Genomic DNA, 23,331 nt, shown 5'->3' on the forward strand with positions numbered 1-23,331 from the left:
AAGATCACTTTTAGTTTGTGATATTACCTTTGCTACTTAGAGACCATGGTGGTTACATAACATCCTTGAGGACCCTGTTAAGGATCTATTGTTAGTGATGCAACCACCCAGCACAGTCTCTTAAGGCACAACTCTGCAGCAGAGCCAGCTGTCAGATGTTATCGGTGCCTTCGAAGGGACAGTCACTGCTGTAGGAAGCCTGCAGGGTGCTACTTGTTTAAAAGGCATGTTGACTGCCAGGGAGAGAAAGGAAACGACAGTTTCTCCTGACAAAGGATGTGACCGAAATTCAGTTTGGATAATCGTGGGTTCAAAATATTTGTCAGATGTTAGAATGAGATAGACAAAAGACAAAAGACAGTAGATGTTGGCCTACAAAGTCAGAAGTTAATACAACATTATCTGTGTGTTTAGTCAACTAGGTAGGAAGATACAACAAAAAGTATTTTGTTATTAGTCACTATAACTGTGTTCAGGGTCCAGGTCACACCTGGTCCCTCAAAACCTTTTTGGAAACATTTTGTTTGACCTTCACAACACCTGTCCCTGTCTCGTTTTGTCTAACACACATGCATAGTCAAGGTTACATTATCAGAAAGGGAATTTGAGATGGTTGTTGCATTCAAAGCCAGTGAGACGCTAGGGGGAAGGAGAAAGATAGACAAAGGAGAACTTGAGTAAAAGATAAACAGAGGGTAGTGAAGAAAGATTTTTGTACTGGAGGTGACCAGAGAAAGCAAAAGATTAGATGAGTGAGGATGAACAAATGAGGAGATAGCCCAGAGTAATCAATAAAGTGATAAAGAGAAAAATCAAGGGGAACAGAAGAGCCTCTGTTAGAACAAATTTAATTGAAAACATTAAGAATGGAAGAAAAGGACCTTAATGAAGAGTGATAAGAGGACAGAAACAAATAACAGCAAGAACTGAGGGAAGAGAAGAGATGGTAAAAGAAGAGTAGATAAAGGGCCTTATTGTTGTTTATTATCAGTCATTAATTATTCAATCTGTATCGATCTACCTGTGTGGACTTCTTGCTGTGTTAGAAGTGTGGTTGGTGTTAAAGAGCCAACACAAACAAACACACACATAAAGATTGCATAACCTCAGCTGCTGGTTTTCTGCTGAGATTGACTGCCTGAGTCATAGGCACACACACACAGATGTTTCTTACTCCTAGTGGGGACCACAAGTAAGGTTGAGTCCCCACAATGATGTGTTTGTTTTGGTGCACCACAATGTCAATAATACCAGGTACACATAGACAGTAAAAGTTATATGAGACATACACATGCTCCTGGGCACAATATGACCTTGTGTGTTTGTGTGTGTGTGTGTAAAGGTAATATATAAATCTGATGTTGTGGCCGCTCAATCAGCGGACATATCACAGCCACCTCTCAGCACGCACAGACTTCGTTGCTTATGGGAGAACTTTGAAGAACAAATATGTCATGACGTACTCCCTACTATCTGATCAGCAGGGTTTAACAGAGCTGTAGCCTAAATAACAGTCTGCCCACCCAGAAAGGCGCCACTGACTGAAATGTGTGTGTCTGTGCATACGCACGCGTGCACATGCATATGTGTGTACTTGTGGTGCATTTCTTAATATTTGGCACAAGGAATCTTATGTTAGAAGACAACTAATTATAATATGTTCTTACAGCAAGAACATAAGCTCATACACTCAGCCCTAGATCTCTGCAGCTCCATTATACAATATACACAGATGTATGTTGTATGTACATACTTCTTCCTGTTTTGACTCATGCTGCTTGACACCCACGCCCTCCAAGGTCATTTCATGTCAGTATGGGAGTCGAGGAGTACGTGATGTTCTAACCATATTGTCCTTTTTCCCTTTCTTTCTGTCTAACTACAGCTCTCACCTCTCCCCTATATCCATCCTGCCTGCTGACTCTGCTGAGTAAGTTTATACATACACTCTCTCTCCAGTAATCTTATCCACTAACAACATACGTAAGCTCTTCTTATGTACACACATACACACACTGTAGCAACCTGTAAATATATACACATAAAATGAGAGGTACATAACGTAATGTAAGAAGTCATTTTATGTGTAACTAATTAGAAAAAAACTCTTAAAGCAAACAGTCATGTCTTGCAAATTTAATTAGGAGAATGAAAAAAGGTAAGCGAGGACAAGCAGGTTAGCTGAAGCATGAAGAGGAAATGAAGTGCCATCTGCTCAAGAGGCAGATAAAGTAACAGGAATCAAGAAATAAGTGTGTGCAGCACTGAGAAAAGTTGAGACAAATGTAATGTGTTTGGAGGAAGTGATGAGGAGGATGGAGGTAAGCCGGCCTTATGGTTTTATTTTGAAAACCTGTCAGAGACCTAGATGTGCAGCCTATGTTTCTTTGTTGCATGACATGGATAAAATAATTTTCTCTGGTGCTTTTCTCTGTGGGTTTATTTGGCCTCAGCACAACCTGTCTCAGAGCTCAGGAATAAGAGATGACTAATTCTAATTGCATCAATAACAAAAGATTGCAGCAAGTAGTCCTGTCATTGTGCAAATAGTCACATACTCTTTTTAACCATTTGCATCTCTTTAAGTCAGCATATTGTAGGGCAGCACATCATTAAATCATTTTGTTCAGCCAGCAGTCCAAAAGTAAAAATTAAATTAATTTAAGTGCAAATGTTCCCCTTTTTTGCTAGAAAAATTTAATCAATAGGTTTTGTAGATCTAGTCAGTTTTATGTCTTTGCCTGTGATTGGCTGAAATTTCTTCTGGCTGCTGGATTGTGTTGAAAAAGCCTCTTGTCTGCAGGGAAATATAGACTCATTTAGACAACAGCAAACTCATGTTTGTCTATACTGCGTGTGAATGAAAAAGACTGCAAAGTCATCGTTTTTTGCTGCCTTTTCCTGTGTTCCTGAGTGGAAGTGACTTGTGTGTGATAGATAGTTATTATTAGTGGAGCTTCCTACAGCGAAAGTTGCTGCTGCAGGCAAAAGTGGGCATGTGGTCCAGGGAAATGTTTGCACAAAGGTGTTTGACTAATATATCCTTAACTTGAACTCACTTATTTGACCTCAGTCCAGCACTGTTATGAGATTTTGCCTTAAATGGACATAGATGTGAAACCCTGATGCTCCAGAACTTGCATTTTAAAATCATGACACACACAAACACACACACACACACACATATTTTTATGTACTGTATAGTGGCAGAGAGCCAGTTTCATTAAAAAGTAGGGAGGTTCAATGTACACAAACGAAGAACAAACATGAAAGTAGAGAAGAGATTTAAGTACAATGTATCAGGAGAGCAGTTGGTGTGGAGGAGTTAAGAGCAAACTGGGAGTTTTCCCAGTAGGTCTTCAACCTCTGTTGCTGTCTAAACTGGAGTAGAGACAAAGCTAACAGCGTGCTAGAAGCCAGAGTAAATGAGGGATATATTATAATCACATACATGTGGTCAATCCAGTAAAATAAAATCTCAGTAGAGCCTGTGGATCAAACATTGCATGTCGTGAAGCAGAGGTCAGAGTGGGACTGCAGTTGTTACCTTTTATAGGATGTAATCTCTCCTCCTGAGCTCTACTTTAAACATTATTAATGCTTTGGAACATGGCAGGGTTACTGACTTATTAAGGACTTCATAAAAACCCCAGAAGAGCATAGCAACTATTTCAGTCATGATTAAAATGTCTTTCAAAATGTTTGATTCGTTATTAACCTTTACTAAACATCTCTTACTGTATGCCCCGTGTATCTAACAGGGAAAAAACGTTTATTTAGACATTTAAACCACCAGTCAAGTATCTATTACCTAATTAGGAAATGCCTTTCTGTTCATTAATAGAGGTTGTAGACAGTTAGGATTATGTGTGAAGCTTTGCATGTGGTTCCAGAGGTGAAGGTTTTAACTTGTGTACTTACTGTACTGCTAGACCTTACTCTGCAAACACTGATCTTAATTAAATTGAAGAACAATCCATTAAGCTTATTGGATTTGGTATAACTGAGCAGAAGAGCACATACATTCATTTCATGTAGAGACAATTTAACAGTGGAACAATGAAGCTCCTTATGCGTCATTTCATTTCTGTCGAACAGATAAGCAGGGTTAGTCTTTCTGCTCTCTCTAGCTGTTTACAGTGCTTTACGTGTAAAACCATTATGTAGTTGTTCTTTTATAAGAGGAAACTGGATCGTTTGACATATTAGAAAATAGCTTCAGCATTAATGGTGCTAGATTTATGTAGCAGTTCAAGAACGGCAAAGTACTTGCAGAAAATATTTAATAGTATGCAGTATTAGGATGTTACATGTCATTTGTGTTTTATTTAAGAGAGGTTTGTTTTCCAGTGAGTTCTATGTTAAGTAAATGTCAGGGACCTTACAACGTTGGTTGTCGCTGTGGTTATCAAATGGCTTCACTGCCTCTGCCATCACTTACATGTATTTGTCAGAGACACACTACAATTTGAAGTTGCCTTGGATCACTGGTGCTTAAATTATGGTTACAGCTGTCAGTAAATGCAGCATTACAAGTTTAACTATTAAGACTACTTTGGTGTGACTCAATCAGCCTCCTGTGTGCAGGCATCCAAAATGAGTCTGAGAGAAAACAGACTTTGGAGGCTGCTAATTTTTGTGGATTTACTCAGATATTTATACTGGCAGCAGATGGGACTTTCCTGCCATGGACTCCCTGCACTGCTGAATAAACAAAGAAAACCTGGTCAGAGGATACCATCTGAAGTATCTAAATATACCCAGGTTTGTTCCACTGTAGACAAAGTCATTGGTAAACTGAGCTGTGTCTGTGTACCCTCCTAACAGATGGGTTAAACACATTACTGTGCTGCGTCATTACATAGTATTGAACACAGTTTCATCACAGACTGCAGCTGAACACTGACTGCAGTACTTTCCAAAGTTAAAAATAGGACAACCTCAGTTTAAAGGTAATTTTCACCTGCAGTCACAGTTAAAATCTATACACAGTGAGAGGACATGCAACAAACTAGACAAACGGGACACTAAATATGAAGTTCCAAGAGTCCACTCATGACACCTGGAAAAGTTAGATTTTTAGGTGTTTCTTTAAGATCTCACTACAAATCCCCTTTTTAGACCTTTTCATTCAACTCTATTAAAACATAAATACACATGAAAGTCTTAGTAAAATGAATTAACTGAAATTCTAATGTGTTTTCTGTTTTCTGCTAGGATAATTCAGCAAACTATCAGGGCTGCAGTGGAGCAGCACTTCTTTGAGCTGAAAACCTCCATCGATCAAGACCTCAGCGGTTATGGCAGCCAGGGGTGAGGAGAGACATAAACACTCACATAAAATACAGACGTAAACATACATAAAAATAAATACCCTGTAGTTGCACCTGCTGGTAGAATCATATGTTGCACAGATTCCTCAGTGGTTGAAAGTGGCATCAGATGACTTTAAATAAACATATTTGTCATAGTGAACATTGCATACAAAGGCACAGATCCAGCCAGTTGGCTAAAGTTACCCAGTGGTGATTTTTAACAAGCAAACTGTTGAAGGGAGCAGCTGTTCGGTGATCTGTCACCTCCGAGACCAGACAAGATGCCAGGAAGTCTGAGACTTTCCAACATCAGGGAATAAAGATTGTTACACTACAAAATAAGAAGCCCTTAAATTTGTACTTCTGTGAACTTTTTAACTGTTATTCTCCAGGATAAGTCCCAGTGAGCCTGCAGAGCAGGGCTGCCATGGAGATGAGGAGCAACACACAGACCTCGAGGACAGTGCCAGCGACACAGAAGGGGACACCCTGCTCACACAGACTGAGCGGCACCTGCAAAGTCAGACAGACACACAGGTCTGTGCGTGACACACAAACACATATGCACACATATTCATACCTGCGCTCAAACATAAACTATCAATACTTTATCTAAGTCCTACAAAATACACATTAGCATCCATATTTCTACACATTAAACATTAGCAGGAAGCTAATTTAGATAAATTGAGAGTGAGCAGAACAACACACATGGTGAAGAATTGTCTCAAAAAATTCAGAGTACATAAACATAGAGCAGTTGTCATGTGGGTTTGCAGCATATTTCCCATAGCGAACCTCCTTCCTGTCACCACAGTCTGTCTTTGTTCTGCTCTCATTGCTACAATAGCTGGAATTCTACCAGAGCAGCAAACAACAGGCCTGTTTGACAAATATACGCACTCAGATCAATGAATACACTGATACATACAGGCAGTGTTTTGTTGCTGAGGGAATGTCATAAAGCTGACTTAATACAAGCTGTGTTCAGTATGGGTGAAAGAAATCTTTGGCCAGGCATCGACTTTTTGTATCTTCATGAAATCAGTCATTTTACCAAAGGTATGTAGGATTAAAAATTGATGAAGGTCCAAGTGGCTGATAAACACATTGGCCACATTTTGGTGAAAAAATGTACAACAGAGTTGATAAAGGCCACATTTTCAAATTACAGGATTCAACATGTATGGGAAGTGTGTCTCCTGTACATCTGTTGTTTTATCTTTAAATTCAATCATTTCAAAGGAACAAAGTACATGTGGTGTATATTTAGGCACATTCTTGTGTCACAGTAATTCAAGAATGATGCATAGTACAAACTTCATACATACACTTTTTGTCCTCCATAAGAAGCACTGATTAGATTTGCTTTCTTTGTGTGTCTGCATATTTAATAAGGAACCACTGATTTTCCAAAACTTGCTGAATCTTCTCAAAATTTCATGTGAACAAGTTCAGATACCAGGCATGTAGCATGCAATGGCAAGCATGTCTCTGTGGAAATACAATGTCAGTTATTACTCATTGGCTTTATTTGGAGGAAATTCATTGAAGTGTGATAACTCAAGAACAGCACATGGAAGAAATGTGATATTTGCACACAGGTACTCCATATGAAGTAAATTAGATGATCTGATTAGATTTTAAGGTTTTTGTAAAAATGTATATGTTGGATGAGTTTATATACATATAGTAGGCCTATACAGTATATTTCCTTCTATTAGCATTCTTGATTACAAACTACCAATACTGTGAGCAAATGTGGGGTTTTTTTGTCATTGACGTCATGATGTCATATCAAAATCCTCTTTTCACACTGAAAAATCAAAACCCCTTTAGACTATGAGCCCCCTTGAGCCTCGGTGACTCTTGCTCTTATATGAACATCTTAAAATAGATCAGCCAAGAGCTAAAGAATGACAGGAGCACCTGTGCACTGAAGTACAACACGCTCACATACACATGCGTTAACTTTGTTTACGTAACAGTGATAATACCAGCAGGTCATAGATTCACACTGACACGTACATCATCCTGATCTTAACTACAGCTCATTAATTACAGAGTCGTGTGGTAGCTGCCACTTTATACAGACTTCTGTACTGCCAGCCCTCTTTTATTCACTTCAGGTCAACCAGCATAAAAAAATCCCTCTGCAGCATCGATGTTCAGAACCTCAGTTATTTATAACTTCAGGAAACCTATCAGAGTTTTAAAGTTAGCTGTGGTGACATTAAACACACCTTCACCTTGACTGTGGAATTTTTTTTTTTTAGGTTTGAAGTTGGCAACAAAAACAGGAAGACAGAACAATTAATCATGAAATTAGCACATAATTTATATTTATGTTTCCTGACTAGGTTAGTTGGTTCTGGTCATATTTGAATGTTTTATTTTTGGTGGACTTCTTCCACTTTCGGCAAAGCACAAAACCCCAGGGTTCCTTAAAGGTCAAAGGAAGTGAAACATGATCTTAATAATAGTGATAGCCCGGATCATATCTGAGCCCAGTTTACAGTAGCAGTTTCTATTCTTGCCATTCATGACTCTCGCTCTGCTCTGCTAGTTTTGTTGTTCAGAAAAACAGGAAAATGAATTTTACATTTTTGCTGTTGCTTTCTCCCAGGATTCTCTGGACTCTGGCGCCACCCTGGAGGAGAGCTTGGTAATGGACCTGGATGCAGAAGCTGTCAGAGATGCTGAGAACAACATCAACACTGATGGGTAAGCAGATTGATTTTTAGTTTGTTTTGCAGCCTTCAGTTTAGTTTTAGTTCACATCAACAAATTAGCAATTTAACTACAGTGAAAGTCTTTTTTTATCCAAGTAGTTTGCATTTGACAACTAGAAGTAACATATCAAAATAATCAAGGAACTTTTGGACTAAATTTAGACTTAATTTGGACAAGGTAGATGTGTTTGTTATATTTAACCTTGTGATTTCTAGAGAGGGTGAAATTCTTTTTCTCAACCAAATATTTACAAAACCTAAAGAGGTAAAATCAAAAGATAGGAAGTGTTTGTTAAAATGCCACTAGTATATTCTATCAGATAAATCATCTTTTTATTTCTTTTCCTGGTACCTACATGACGTATTTAAATCGCCTAGAATTTGAAATGTCACTACACATCCTGAGGCAGTGATCGTGTCATGCAGATCACTGGACACTGAGTGTTTACAAATCACTTTGACAAGTTGTGTCAGCCAGAGCTCATTTTTATGCTGCAGATCTTTATTGCCTGAGTCTGTCACTGCACACATCAACTCACTCAATACATGTTCATGTTGTTTAACTCATACATCCTCCGCCCTCTATGCAGCCAGTTGCAAAAAATGCTGGTTCATACTTATTCAGCAGAAATGGGTAAAGGTTTATAAGGAGGATTAAACAATCATTAGGCAGCATTAATTTCAGTTGAAGCAGCAGCTTTGTGAGTTTTTCCCGTGAGAACTTAGTCACAATGTAGAAAGCTTTTCATTTATGTGGAAAAATAGTGTTACTCAGCACGCAAAAAACATTTTCAGGTTTTCTTTGCATAGCACGATCAGTTCCAGATACAAAATATTTGATGCCCATAAACTTTCAATTTAAGAATACATACATTCATAAGAATGAATGTATTTATACCTGTTAGAATGAATGTTTGTTTCTTTTAGTGTACCTATTATATAGTACATTTTACTTTTCCTATCTTCAGTTTTAGGCAGGACAATCAACCCTGTGACACCATGGAGCAGATTGATCCTTTAAGCTGTGTAAGTAGCAATATGTGAAGATTTATTATTGTGTTTCTCCCAAGTGTTATCATTTTGTGTCTGTACAACATACCAAAATATCCCTTTACATTTTTACGTCTGTCTGCTGTATTTACTGAATGTTTTTGCCACTGTAAATATCTTTCTCTTCCTGTCATTGTACCATCATTTTCATTTCTCTTCTCTTCATCCTTAAACCCAGCTCTCTTTCTCTTTCTCTTCCTCCAGGACTCAGATTCTTGCCGCTGTGATCAGAACGCCAACACCAGCGAGACCAACACAAACCACTTGTCACCATGCCAACCAAACTCTGGCCACGTCCACCTCCAGCTCTTTCCTGACAACCAATGGGAAGGTGGGAATCTCCTTGTCTCAGCAATAGCAGCAGACTCTATTTCTATTTTAATTTAGGATATTGGAGATTTTGTGTTAAGTAATTTGAACTAATACTGGACAAAGTACAGGTTTGTCAGAGATCTCTACATTATCTAATTTAAATTTCTAATTTATTTAATCATGAATTTACCTAAACACATGGAATTCAAGGGATAAAACATTAAAGTGAGAATTACAATATTTGCTTTTAGCGAAGAATCACTTGTAATGTTGTCTCAAATAGATTTTTAGTCATGTAAAAAGAAAACCGTTTCATATTTGATTAATCGATTGGTTGATTGAAAGAAAATGATTTTTGATTATTTTAATTATCAAATAATTGTTTTAGTCATTTTTATGCAAAATTCACAGAGATTTCATCATTTAGCTTCTCAAAAGTGATAATTTAATGCCTGTAATAATTGAATGTCTCTTTGCCTGTAGGAAATTATATCAAGTGTTATTTCTATTGTTTTTGATATTTCATAGAGAAAGTGATATATGGATTAATCGAAATGTATCAACAATGAGAAAAACCGTTCTACAAAATTGACTTTCAGGCAGTCACAGATTTAGATACTAAATATGAAAATTTGAGTTCTTTGTTCCATTCTTAACAAATTTTCTCTGTTGTTTGGGATAATTCAAAATGTTAATAGATTTTTTTTGTCAAATGATTTGTCAGCATCTCTGTAATTTGTTAGAAAAAAAACTGTGAATTCTGCTAAATATTCAGTGTGATTTAGAGAAAATATTTTGCATATTTGCATATCATTAGTTTACAGTTGTATCAAACACGTGTTCATACACTGAGTGGATGCTGGTGATTCTTATAACCAAGCTGTTCCCTTTTCTCTGCTGTCCCTCCTCTCTTGTTTTTTCGTCTTGTCCTTCCATCCAAACAGCGTCACCCACCTCCCATCTCCATCTCCCTCCCATAGATTTCTCATGTATGCATCTACAAAGAGAAGGGCAAGGTAAGTAGTTTCATATCTGCCTTGACATCCACCAAAAAGACATCTATCCATCCTACATCCTTTCACTTTTTCTGGTTGTGTATTTGACAGGTTGGGAAACTTCATTAAAACATTGTCACTTTTGTAAAATCTGCTTATGTGATACTGATCATCAATAAATCTCTGCATGTAAATTACTCTTTCTTCCATCAGATTTGGTAAGGACAACTGCTGGGCATTGTACTTCCTCTCATCTTTGCTTCCCCCTCCTCCTGCAGGGCTACTGGAGAGATCAGGACACCTTTGATTTTGAATTTACCCCTTAGCTTTTTATCTTCCCTCGCCACTCTCCCCTTTTTCCCTCAAATCAGCTGCTTAGATTAATGCTGACAGTACTGACTCCTGCTAGGAGTTATGAGCCGGGTACTTGTTTAGTGTTAAATGTATTGATATGTATTTCTCTGACTCTGTCTTTTATATTTTTCTTCTTTTCGCCAGACCCCGTCCCTGCTTACAAATCCTGGCAGGACGACAATGAGAGTGGAGAGGCACAGCTCTCCCCTTTGGCCGGTCGCATGGTTCCTCTCCCCCCGTTGCCCCTGGAGGAGTACGAGGAGGACGATGAAGGGGAGGGGGGGCAGGAGCCCTCCCCTTCCTCTTCTCGCTCCCACCCTCACCTCCTGGCTCGACGCTTTCTTGACTTTGGAGCACACAGTGCCCAACGATTCCTCCAGCAGGACCCGGACGCCACCTCACCCACCAAAGCACAGAGGTGAGACATGGAAGTCCTGCAGTGTTGCTTAACTCTTTTCATGGGTTTTTGTGTGCAATCAAACCTTATCCTGTCCAAGTCTGAGCACAGATGTCTCTTTGTAGTGTGTTTTGGATAGTTTATTCATATCTCTGTATCCTGCATCACTCCCAGACCACGGCGAGCATCATTTGGCTCCAAAGAGGGGATGAGAGGGGGGGATTCAGTGACCCACCAACTCACCAAGAAGCTTCAGCACCTAAAGAAGAAAATCAAACAATTTGAAGAGCAGTTTGAGAGGGAGAGGAACTACAAGGTAATAACAAAGTCAAAAATGGGTCATATTGGTTGTTCTGCACTTTCCCATCTCTCTACTTCTCTCTTCATGTGTTTATATGAGTTTATGATGGGACACACCTGTCTATAAATATGTGATACTAAATAATGAAAAGCCTGAAATATAAACCACATTTGTGTGTTGTAATTTGAGCAGAGGACCATAACCCCTGACTTGATTGCTCCTAGCTGATTGAAAAGTAGCAAGAGAAATGAATGAGGTCAGTCAGCATAAAGAACAATAAGCAGTTTAATTAACTAATCACAGTTTGATTGTACCAGCCACGTGTGTTAAGACATGCATGGCTTCATTTTTGAGACAAACATATTATCCTGGCAGGATCAACAAGCTACCCCCAGTCATTAGATTGATTGGCTCTGATGAGGTGGATGAGAATCAGTGAGCGAAGAGATGGAGGTATTTTTCAGATCTTCAGGTTTAGTAAATAAATTAGACATTAAGAGGTTTGATACATTAATTTCCACTTCTACACAAAAACAGCCTTTGTAATTTGAAGTAGCAGTAAATCTCTGAGGACATTTAGGTTTATCTGTAATGGATTCCTGACACAGTGCTGAATGGGTTCACAAATTGCATATTGCAGTCGGAAATCCCCCACAATTGTCCTGACCTTCATCCAAAACACTACATTATCCTCTGTCCTTTCTTTCCTCCTCATCCCCTCATCTCTCTGCAGCCCTCTCATGGTGACAAGGCAGCTAACCCCAAAGTCCTCAAATGGATGACCGACCTCACCAAGATCCGCAGGCAGATTAAAGGTAGAACCGTCTGCTCTTTCTCCTGTGAATGTGTGTGTTTGTGTATGCGTGTGTGTTGGGGTTAGAGTGACTGTGTACCATCCTGTTCCATGCTGGACAGCTTAACCCCCCCCCCCCCCCCCCCTCCACTCTTAACCTTTGACCTTTTTAACACAATCACATGTATGCTGGTTCAACACAAGACATGCACAGATCAGGTTTTGACACCGCTCTCACATGCGTGACTCCCACCCTCCAATGTGCTGGTACGTCCTTGTGAACCCACATTCATTACCTGGAGGGTGAGTTCAGTACGGTGAACAGTGTAGTTCAAACATTTTACAAAATATTTGGATATTTCAAAAAGATCTAATAAAAAGGAGAACCTTTAGTTTTTGGTGAACTGGGGTTCTTGTGCGTGAGCCCAACCAGGATATATCTGGTGTATCCAATGTATTTTCTATCCATTCTTTTCTACACTTTGAATTGTTTCTTCCCCTCTACACTGTTCACATACTGAACAAACCACGACACACGTCCACCTCCTCTCTGTGAGGTGACAGCTTTCCTTTTCAGAGAACACAGTGGCCGAAACATTTCTCTGTTTCAAATCAAAATTGAAAAACAATAACGCGAGCACCTGCTTTCCACTTTCCTCCCTCCTCCTTCTATCGCACAACGACCAATTGATTGATTGATTGACTGATCGGCCAACCAGGACGCCAGCACCACCTTTTACCCAGAAGCACGCTGAGGCACCAGGCTTTGCTCCATTCACACAGACGCCACCATGTTCCCTCCCCTCCCGACTCCTCCTCTATCTGCTCACCTCCCCATCACACACTCACCCCCCCACTCCACCCCTACTCAGGCCTGAGCTCTAGACCGTTTCTCCTCAGTAAGTACCAATCCCTCAGTAAGTAGACATTAACATAAACACTACTGACCTTCACAATGAGGCATCACTGTGAGAGCATCTTGCTTCTTTGTTTCTGTATGTTGTGTTGAAATAGCATGTCTGCATATTATTGGATATTTTATTACAGCTTTGGTAGAAAAGTAGAAAATTATGTGAGGAAGAGAATTCCAGTTTGAGTGTTTTGCTGTTAAACATTTTTTTCAGCTTTTATTTCGGCAGGGGAAGCCAGTTGAAAGATCTCATTTTCAAACTGCCCAGTCACAAAACAGAATCATTTCTAAAGCTAGAAAAGACGAACACAAATATACAAACATGATTTAAAATTAGCATCACAATCTTGCAGATCATTGAAAAAAGCCTTTGCTGAGATGTGTAGGCATAGAATATAAGTGAACAATTGTTTTAAAAAAATGTTAAATGAAATTCTTTTTGATGTTTAATGTGTGTGTGTGTGTGAGAAGCTAGAGCTAGAAGCTGTTAGCATAGCTTAGCATAAATATTGGAAAAAAGGGTAACCAGCTAGCTTTTTTACAAACAAATATGAATTACTGAGCTTTAAAAGGTGCTACTGCAGATTCTTTTTGTGCAGCTGGATGCAGACAGCATCTGTTGGAGTATATGTAATTCATCCACCATCACTTTGTCTCAGATCTTTTAATCAAGTATTGTACAGACAAGCTCTACTTGAAAAAAATGTTTAGGAAATGTTGCTTGCTTTATTTGGGTCCTTTCTTGGTGTGGTGTTGTGCGTGATGTCCAAGCATGTTTGTGTCCTTATATTGTGATCGGCCCATGGTAACTACAGCAGCTGTCTGGTAAAACTTGTGCATGTCTGATCATCAGGTCAGAGATGTTTTATATGCTGCTGAAGATTTTCTCCATGTTCTCTTTCCTCACCATTTAATCCCACATTCCCCAGATGCCAAGCAACATGCAGAGAGTGAACTTGGCCCTCAGACTCGTCCCCGGAGCAACACCCTGCCCAAGAGTTTTGGCTCCACGCTGGATCAAGGTTCTTACGATGAAGCAGCAGAGGTCAAGGGTCAACATCCCACCAAGGAGGAAACACTGGAGCTGATCCAGCGCAGAGTCAAAGGGAAGAGACAGGAAGACGGCTGGCCTGAAGACATCAAGGTGAGTAATGGGGTTTTACCAGGAGCTGGACCTGTTAGAGACCTTTTCTCACAGAGCAGTTATGGAAATGGAACTCAGGCACAATCTGTATGAATTTAAGATCAAAATTTTAAATTAAAATCTAAATTCAGTGTGAAAGGCAAGGGAGGTTTGTGTAGCATATTGTCACACACAAAAAATTAAATAATGCAAGAAAAGCATGAAAACAAAGTGCATTAAAAAAAATTTATAAAAACTTCTTTAATGAGACAAACAAGTCTAATAAAATTGTTGCTAAGTTTAAAAATTGATAGAATTAAGAAAAATGGCGTATTAGATAAAGGCAGTAGGAAAACACTTGACAGGAACACTTGCATGTATAATGCAGTACTATTCAAGAGCAACAGCCTCAACGAGAAGGACAAACCATTTAAAAACAGACCATTATCTGCTACATGACAGATTTATCGCTAAATTGTTTTATTAGTTTTAATCGGGTGTAGTGTCCATTTTAGCATTAGAAATGTTGAGAGAAAACATGAAAAGCATATATGGGAGAAGCCACTATGTAGCAGGAATCACAGAAAAAACATTTATTAGAGGATCTCAAACATTATTACACTTAAACTTTTGTGGTGGGGGAAAAAAAAAAAACAAAAAAAAAAAAGCTGTATATGATTAACCATGTCTTGTCTGTGTTTGTATAGAAGATGACCAAGGAGCAGTTGTTCTGTGAGAAAACAGTCTTACAGAAAAACCTGCTGCACTATGAAGGCCTGCACGGTCGACCTGTGAGTCACTAACGGCACAAATCCTGACCGGATTTCATTTAACAGAACACACTTTAAAACCTTTGCTAACTTTTCTTTTCCAGGTCACCAGAGAGGAGCGTCTGGTGGTGAAGCCTCTGTATGATCGCTACAGACTGGTCAAACAGATGCTCACCAGAGTCAGCATCACGCCTATCACAGTGAGTGCAGAAAATAACAAATTTCTAATTAGTATAGGATGCAAGCAGCATGTTCATTAATAATCAAAGTTAATGTAAGTTAGAAGCACTGTTAATAAAACATCATGTTCTCTTTTACGAACTGTGTCTGGTCAGCAACAGCAGCTCAGCACCACCATGACAGTTGTAACAGTGTTTCTGAAACCATTTAAGTGTGTTGACTTATATTTTGGAAGCTGTTACACTATTTCTAATTTCTAATCAGTCTTCAGTGATAAACAGTGATAAACAGTCACCCCCCACCCCTCCCCCACAGGTGTCCCCCTCCAGCAAGAGGCGGAGTCAAACCCTCCAGCCAATCATTGAGGGTGAAACCGCACATTTCTGGGAGGAGATCAAAGAAGAAGAGGATGATGAGCGTCAGGGAGGAGGAGGAGAACAAGATGACAGGGAGGAAGAGAGGGATGAGGAGGAAGAGGAAGAAGAGGAGGAGGGAGAGAGCAGCGGCGGGGAGATGCAGAGCTCAGAGGTCATCATGGCTGTGGACCTTGTGTCCCCCACTGACGGACCAGCAAGGAGCCAGAACCAACCTGACAGACAGGGAAACTGTCCAATGAGAGCCAAGCTGGAGGAGGGGTCAGGGAGGCTGGCACTGGACCTGCGACTCTCCAGCTCCAATGCATCGTCCATGTGAGAAACAAAAACACACGTGAAAACACACAGTTAACATGCATCCTCTTAAACACACCATACCACACATACATGTTGTTCTCAATTGTGTCCATCCTCAGTAATAGGTCATGCTAAAGTCTGCACTCGCTAATCCAGATTAGGTTTTTTTTTTTTTTTGGCATTCATTTACCCATGAGACCATCATGATCTATGTAGTTTAAATTTAACAGGCTTATGCACTGTTTTGCCTAAGCCATGTTTCCAAAGCGTCAGGGGAGTTAATAGAGAAGGTGAGATAGGAAAGATAGGAATAAACCTCCATAATAAAAAGGTAGTGAACTGTATTTTCTTTACCATCTGTGTCCGACAGTAGGGAAGAGTTACACAAATTCAAATGGTTGGACACACTTTTTCGTTCAATACAATGGGAAATGAGTTACTGTAACAACAGTGTAAAGTTTTCTCAGCTCATGTGTCTTACCTGTAATGATCCTGACGGTTGATCCCTCACGTCGCCACAGTTCACTCCCTGTCCCCCTTTTCTCTCTGGACTCAATTTGTTGAGTCCAGTCCAATGGTTTCTGTCAGTAAAGCCATATCAAGTATTTAAATTGTGTCTAAAATAGACTTGTCTCATGTTTTACTCTCTACAGACCCATGAACATGAATTGTTATGCTGCCTGTGTTATTAAAATAGAAGCAAGCGTACCTGTCCTGTCAGACAGACGAGTACTTGTATCATGGCAGTGTATAACTGTAACTTTGTCCTCATGTGTCCCATCATCTTCCAGGCCAGAGCTGCTGGAACAGCTGTGGAAAGCAAGAGCAGAGAAGAAGAAATTGAGGAAGACCATCAGAGAGTTTGAGGAGGATTTTTATCAACATAATGGAAGGTAGGTGGGAGAGCGACACTCAAAACAAACCTAATTTATTTAAGCAAGGCAAAATCCAGTTGTCTTAGCAACAAAAACCTGTCATTTGTTTGCAAACAATGAGCCATTCAAGTGTGTCCAACACAAAGTCAGATTAGAACCTCCACTAATGTCAGAAGGAGCTATTACATTTTTATTTTCCAATCTTATGCTCTTTTATATCTGGTCATAAATGCTGCAAGTAAAGCATTTGCCTTGTTGTAATAGGTGCTACACAAATAAACCTAAAGATATCAGGCCTTTAGGTGACTGTTTAAACTGACATCTAGTAACTGCATTGATAATGAGATGTGTCTCATCCACTTAGCTGCTGATTGATGCGTCATACAATACATTAACTTAGCAGTAATTAGGGCAGACAGGAACTTGAGAAAAGTAGACACAGTAACACCCATCTGTCACAATCGACTGCTAAAGCCTCACAATAGGTCAGACACCCGGCTGAGGTTGGTCTGCTGATGACCAGTGGGACTGTTTTATCTAGAAGTCCACATGCTCAGCTCTGGGTTGAAGCTAAAAGAGCAGATTTAGGACTAAAGCAGCTAATTCTCCTCTCGCTCTTCTGCTGTAGGAACGTACAGAAGGAGGACCGGGTGCCGATGCTGGAGGAGTACAGAGAGTACAAGAGGATCAAGGCCAAACTCCGCCTCCTTGAAGTCCTCATCAGCAAACAGGATTCCTCCAAGTCCATCTAGATTCTCCCTCACACACCTGCTATCACTGCACACGACAGCTGTGATCACTGCTGCGAGGACCCGCCCAGGGCGTCCATCAGTCTGCCAGACATCATCGCACCTGGGAGGGTTTAACAGACACTCCAGCCAACAACAGTCACCCCATCAAGACTTCCCAGGAAGTCAACATCGAGACAAGTTCGACTTTGAGTCAGACTTCATGACAACACTTGGTATGCTGCAGTCATGTCATGATAAAACTAAATTAGAGTGACTTGCTGGTTCAAAGTTACACTATGTCATTCAGTAGGTCAGAATTCAGGCATTAGTTAGAACTGAACTATTGAACTCTGTGTGGTCTGTGTTACAGACCTTCCCAAAAGCAGGAGACATTTCCATAATATTCTGGTGACAGGAACCAAAGTAAAGGTTGAGTTCCACAGTATTTTCTCATGGCATAGAAAATATTCACTATATCTGTGACTGGTCAAACAAACCAGGCACAGATGGGCTTGTGTACTGTGTATCACATTCATGCAGAGTGCAACTGGTTGTTACTAGTATCAGTATTAGCACTATGGTTGGGAATTTCCCCATCTACTGTCAAGAAAAAGAAGTAAGTAGCATTAGTTACATGTGGTTTCAATGCAGAAAGGAATTACATCTCAAATACTTTTAATAGATTTACTTTTCTGCCACAAGTCTGATAATAAAGACAAATGTTCTAAATTGACTTTTAAAGTGCTACTACTATTTGACTAGAAAACCTTATTAGTGAAGACTTGTGTTTAAGATTTTACAGCAAACCAAGCTCAGAAAAATCTGGCATTTTTAAGCATTTTCATCAAAATTAATTAAAATAAATCAGTCTATAGATTCAACTACAGCTGTTAGTGAGAACTCAGTCTTTCTTTTGCCCACCATGTTTTCTCTAGTTTACCCACCATAAAGCACGCTGTAAATATTAGTTATTTTACAATGACATGAATGCAGCACAGCCACCATTTAAACTCAATCAGATCTCTGCTGCCTCATCTGACCACATATCTAAAACACGGCTGCAGTTTAAATTCACTGTACCTTCTCCCACCGACTTGTCTTGCAACTTTGCACTTGTCTTGTGTCTCAATGGAGAAAAAAAGTTCTGACTTTTCATTTCAGGAACTTTTGTTTTGTCGACCTTTGTGTTTTTTTGCCCCTCGTGCAGAGGACTCCTGTCGGACGGCTCAAGGACTGACATTTTACACGCTCTTCAACCAAGACACTGTTTGTTTGGGACATTTCAGCATGAAAGTCTCTCTCACACCTCTTCAGGGAGACACAGTTTCTTAAACTGATTATTTTACTCTGTCAGTAGAACTTCCTTTAACATCCTCACATCCTGGGTGCTTCACCTCTTGACTGATTTTAATTCACAGAGTTTAAAAATACATTTGGATGTGTTCATAATTTAACACTGTTCACGTTGAATTAAGCAAAATATTTGTATTTTGAGGTAAAATGGGCAAAAAAAAAAAAAAAGTCTTAACTCCCAGTAGGACTTTAGAGTTGTTGTAAAGGTTGTTCTTCAGCATGTTCTCCTACTTTGTGTTCTGATTTGGCCAATATTTGTCAGGAAGAGGAACGTTCAGTTGGCATATTCTGAATGTTGCTTCCTATGAGCCTCTTGCAAAAAGAAAAAGAAAAAAAAAAAAAAGCAGATTCATTGTGTCATCAGCTGAGACATCCAAGTTTTGAAGTCCTGTGTTTTTGATTATATTTTAGCAGCACTGAACAGCAGCATTAGACAGAAGATACTCATAGGAAACAGTCCCACTTGCTATGAGAAGGATACTGCTGTACGTCTGATTGTTGACTTGTATCTTGTTTTTCAGTTGTCTGGTCATTTGTTCCATTTCCTGTATGAAAGTGTGGCAGGTCCTAAAGGATTATGGGTGAGAAACGTGGTGGCATATTGGTCACAGGCAGTAGGAGATTGACCATGTTTGTTTTTTGAGGTGGGGATGCAGTAAGCAAGTTGCTGTGTAGCTGCTGTTGAAATACTCCAGAACTCATCTGCATTGGTCCTTGGGTTCAAATTTGATTGTAGCTTTAAAGGTTGTAATTGTATTGATGAGTTGCCAACGCTGCCAGCACTGACGTTAAACACTGAAGCAAGTGATAAATTGCCCTCCTGATGATGTTGTTTTCCAGTCAGTGCTGAAGGTGTGATTAATACGTTAACACGATGTCCACAATACTGAGAGCGGGATAAACAACACAACCTCTGTGTTGGTTTCATTTCCTGCTGGCAGGTAAAATGAGGCAGGTCAAGAGAAGAAAGCCCAGTTTGATGTTTTAAGTCCTACCAGTGAGTTTGTCCTCTTCATTTTTCTTCTTTGTAGGGGCCATGTCGTCTTGTGTCAGACAAGACTTTAGATGTCACAGTGAGACCTGAAACATGGGATGAGGACACAGTGGCTAGAGTTTGGCTTTAGCTGGAAAGTTAGCAAACGGGGCGATGTTTTACTGTAAGAACCTGACTGATTGTGGGACGTTGGAGAAGACAACATGTGCACTTTTCTGTCTATACGTGATCTGCCAGAATTAAAGTTGCTTGCAGTCTTTTGTCTGTCAACATTGGATGTTATGCTTTGACATCCAAGGTTTGAATAGAATCAAACCTTGGTTATGTGCATCATGTTTGTTGGGATTGTAAAAGATAGTTTGATTTTTTTTTTTTTAACTTATTTGCACAGCATTCATAGAATGCAGCCCTTTTATGTTATTTCATTTATATTTTTTAAAAATGAAGCACTACTTCTATACAAATATGAATATTTACTGTACATAAAAAGCACCCAAAGGAATGACTCTGAAATGTTTAAATTATTTCAAACATTATGTTCAGTCCCCTTTGGTTCATTATATTTGTTATGCCCTGAAGATGTGTTTGTTTATTATAAATATTGCTATTACTATCATATCCATGATTTTGTGAGATAATGAGAATAAAAGTCTTTTTGTATCTACTCACTAACTATAGTACCAGCTGTAGATGTTAGTCTGGCACTGTGTGTGGCTTATCAAACATGAACCTGCTCTGTTTTCTGATTTCTTTTCTGGCTCTGTGTAATATAAGCTAAAACAGAAGCAGTACTGTAGAGAGCTTGCATGGCAAACAAGGACATAATAGTACGAAAAACTATGTATTGTTTCTATTATTTGTGCCATGAAGAAGCAGCAATAATTAAAGTCTGTGTGGAGGTTTTAACAGTATCAGGCCATCAGTTTGAGAACTGTGGATATTTGAAGTACTTGATTTTTTTTTTTTTTTTTTGTCTTGTCTAATCATTTTCAGCCTGATTGACATAGTCAAACATTCTCTGCATACATCGTGTGTTTTAACCACTGTTGTTGGCATAGCGCTCATTTTGGCACTGCTGAAACGCATGCATGCAAAAATGCATTTTTTTAACAAGTAGGTGAGCAGGGGCTGAAAAGCCAATGACAGATAAAAACAGGAATGTTTTTATCCAAGTTAAAAAGTTTTATCAATTTCTGATGGACTTCTGAGTTTTTACTTTCCTTGTGTAAAAAGGTTGGACAGCTGGCCTGCTTTACGTTGTGCCGACAACAGACTGGTAAAATTCACAAGGTGTAAACTGGAAATGTATTCTGTCTGTGTACAGTTCGATCCATCTCACACTTACCCATCCAACATGCATGGTTGTTTCACACAGGCCAGGATTTGTAGCAGAAGTCACTGTCAAAGACGTCCCACAGGGTACTGCTCCTCCTGGAAATGACCAACAAATGATCAGTTTAGCTGGAAAAGCTGAGACAGACACAGACACACACACAGACACTTTATGTATTTAAGAGTGGTAAAACCTGAGCTGAGGAAACTAGTTAGTGCCAGCAGTGTTTGGATTTCTGGTCTGTTCACAGACTGAACTGTTACATTTAGACTCCAGCCCTGTTTAAATGTATGAGCTTCATAACGTCCTTGACAGTGAATTTTGTTATAAATCCCTCTGGCCAGAGACGACCTCAGGAGGGACAAGCTGTAAACATGACCTACATGTGATACTGTGATTTCTCACATTAATATAGTGTGTACGTATGTATCTAAAAATGTTTTCTAACTTTGTGAATTTTTTTTTCTGTTTCTTCATTAATGAAAGGATGAGAAAATACAATCCGTGAAACATTTACACATGAAAATAAAAACCTGACCTGCTTGCCACATCGTTTATTCTTTTGTTCAGGAGGAAAATAACGACAAATAAAACAGGATGTGGTGTAAAGAGAAAAAAACTCTTTAGAAATAAATGTTAAATAAATTATAGATGCACTGACAAAATATATTTGAAAACATTATATTTTAAAGCAAAAATGTATTTTTAACCATTTTTGTGTCTTTGACTACTTGAAAGTTTCCAATAATAATGATTAATAACGATAAAATAACTAACAGGTTATAACTCTTGAAAATAATTAGTTGCAGCTTTGAAATAAAACATGCAGAGACATAAAACACAAATGGTGATAAGTCCATTAAATCCCAAAAGTATTAGTAAGTTCTTCATAAATAAACCTGCCAGTGTAGGACACTTTCTGTTGTTGAGACACAATTAAAATGTCATTTTTAAAATGCAGCCTCTATTTTCCTTTGCTGAAAAATCTGGGCTGATTTCTACCAGCGAGAATGTGACAAAAGTTTGGTTTTTCAACTCAGAAAATCCTTCTGACTAATAATAATAATAGTAATAATAATATTAATTATTATTATTATTATTATTCAACAATAATAATTATTATTATATTATTATTGAATGTAATAATCACTAAAACGTCTATAACAGTGTTTCTTATATTGATCATTATCACGTTATTTTTCCACCCTAACAATATTCAGTAAAGAAATAAATACTTGGAACTACTGCCATCTAATGGACACTAGAAAATAAAAGTAAATATGACAGACGCAAACGTAAGTGGAGAGTACCTAAGTATACTTACTAATTACTGTACTTAGGTATATCTATATCAGAGTGAAATATTGCGCATTTTACTGCACTACAGTTATTTAGTATTAACATGAATCTGTAAAGTTGTCATATAAATGTACTGGGATAAAAAGTACTAAATTCTCTCTGGACTGAAGTGGAGTAAAAATACAGGAAACAGAAACACTAAAGTAAGTAAAAGTATCTCAGAATTACTGCAGTAAATATATTTAGTTACTTTCAAACACGTGAAAACACATGAAGGAGAATTTCGTGACGTTTTCGCACATTCAGACCAGGACGAGTTAAAAAGTGGATGAAGTTTCTTATTGGTCAGATGAAACGTTTTTTACAACATAAATCAGTGAACCTATTCTCTGATAAACGACACTAAGGGTCTATGCAGGTGGGGAAGGTTTCTACAGGGTTTTAGACGGAAACAATCCCGTAAATAACAACTGAAGCCACTTTCACTTCATGCACGTTCATTTAGAATAAATAGACAGAAACTCACATGTTGCTGAGACTGAGTCCTCGCGCGGTCCGACACAGCCTGTGAAAGAAAAATAAACGTTCTTAGAAATGTCAACTACATATTAGTGTCTTTTCTCCGTCACTACGTTTATTTAGATTTAAACTAAACATCTTTTCTCGTGCGTAACTCTCAGGACGCACGAGCGCGGCGAGACACCAATTAGACTAATTACAGTATAACTGTCAATCACCCTCACAGGCCACGCCCACAGCCCGTGGAGGAACCGTGATGACAGTGACTGCTGGAGGAGACAGATGTTGCTGCAGGCCTCTTCTCTCCCAGTGCAGATGTTGGTT

At 39.0% G+C, this 23,331-nt stretch overlaps 1 protein-coding gene across 5 annotated transcripts in view; it reads left to right on the plus strand.

The window, feature by feature from the left end:
* The window catches only part of fam13b (family with sequence similarity 13 member B), a 61,043-nt gene extending 39,306 nt beyond the window's left edge, over positions 1-21,737 (plus strand). For 2 of the 5 annotated variants that reach the window (XM_026331105.1, XM_026331106.1), the window contains exons 8-24: positions 1,886-1,930; positions 5,218-5,313; positions 5,708-5,852; positions 7,942-8,039; positions 9,016-9,073; positions 9,302-9,428; positions 10,354-10,425; positions 10,903-11,176; positions 11,330-11,471; positions 12,190-12,271; positions 12,969-13,148; positions 14,089-14,303; positions 14,990-15,073; positions 15,157-15,252; positions 15,548-15,921; positions 16,695-16,796; positions 17,407-21,737. In XM_026331105.1, the coding sequence (XP_026186890.1) occupies positions 1,886-1,930; positions 5,218-5,313; positions 5,708-5,852; positions 7,942-8,039; positions 9,016-9,073; positions 9,302-9,428; positions 10,354-10,425; positions 10,903-11,176; positions 11,330-11,471; positions 12,190-12,271; positions 12,969-13,148; positions 14,089-14,303; positions 14,990-15,073; positions 15,157-15,252; positions 15,548-15,921; positions 16,695-16,796; positions 17,407-17,530 (2,314 nt within the window). In that variant the 3' untranslated portion in view covers positions 17,531-21,737. The remainder of the gene's footprint in view (positions 1-1,885; positions 1,931-5,217; positions 5,314-5,707; positions 5,853-7,941; positions 8,040-9,015; positions 9,074-9,301; positions 9,429-10,353; positions 10,426-10,902; positions 11,177-11,329; positions 11,472-12,189; positions 12,272-12,968; positions 13,149-14,088; positions 14,304-14,989; positions 15,074-15,156; positions 15,253-15,547; positions 15,922-16,694; positions 16,797-17,406) is intronic. The other 3 variants (XM_026331107.1, XM_026331109.1, XM_026331108.1) reach the window with 3 other exon arrangements.
* The last annotated feature ends 1,594 nt before the right edge of the window (positions 21,738-23,331 follow it).

Source organism: Mastacembelus armatus, chromosome 10 (assembly GCF_900324485.2).
Source record: "Mastacembelus armatus chromosome 10, fMasArm1.2, whole genome shotgun sequence".
Classification (NCBI taxonomy): Eukaryota; Metazoa; Chordata; class Actinopteri; order Synbranchiformes; family Mastacembelidae; genus Mastacembelus; species Mastacembelus armatus.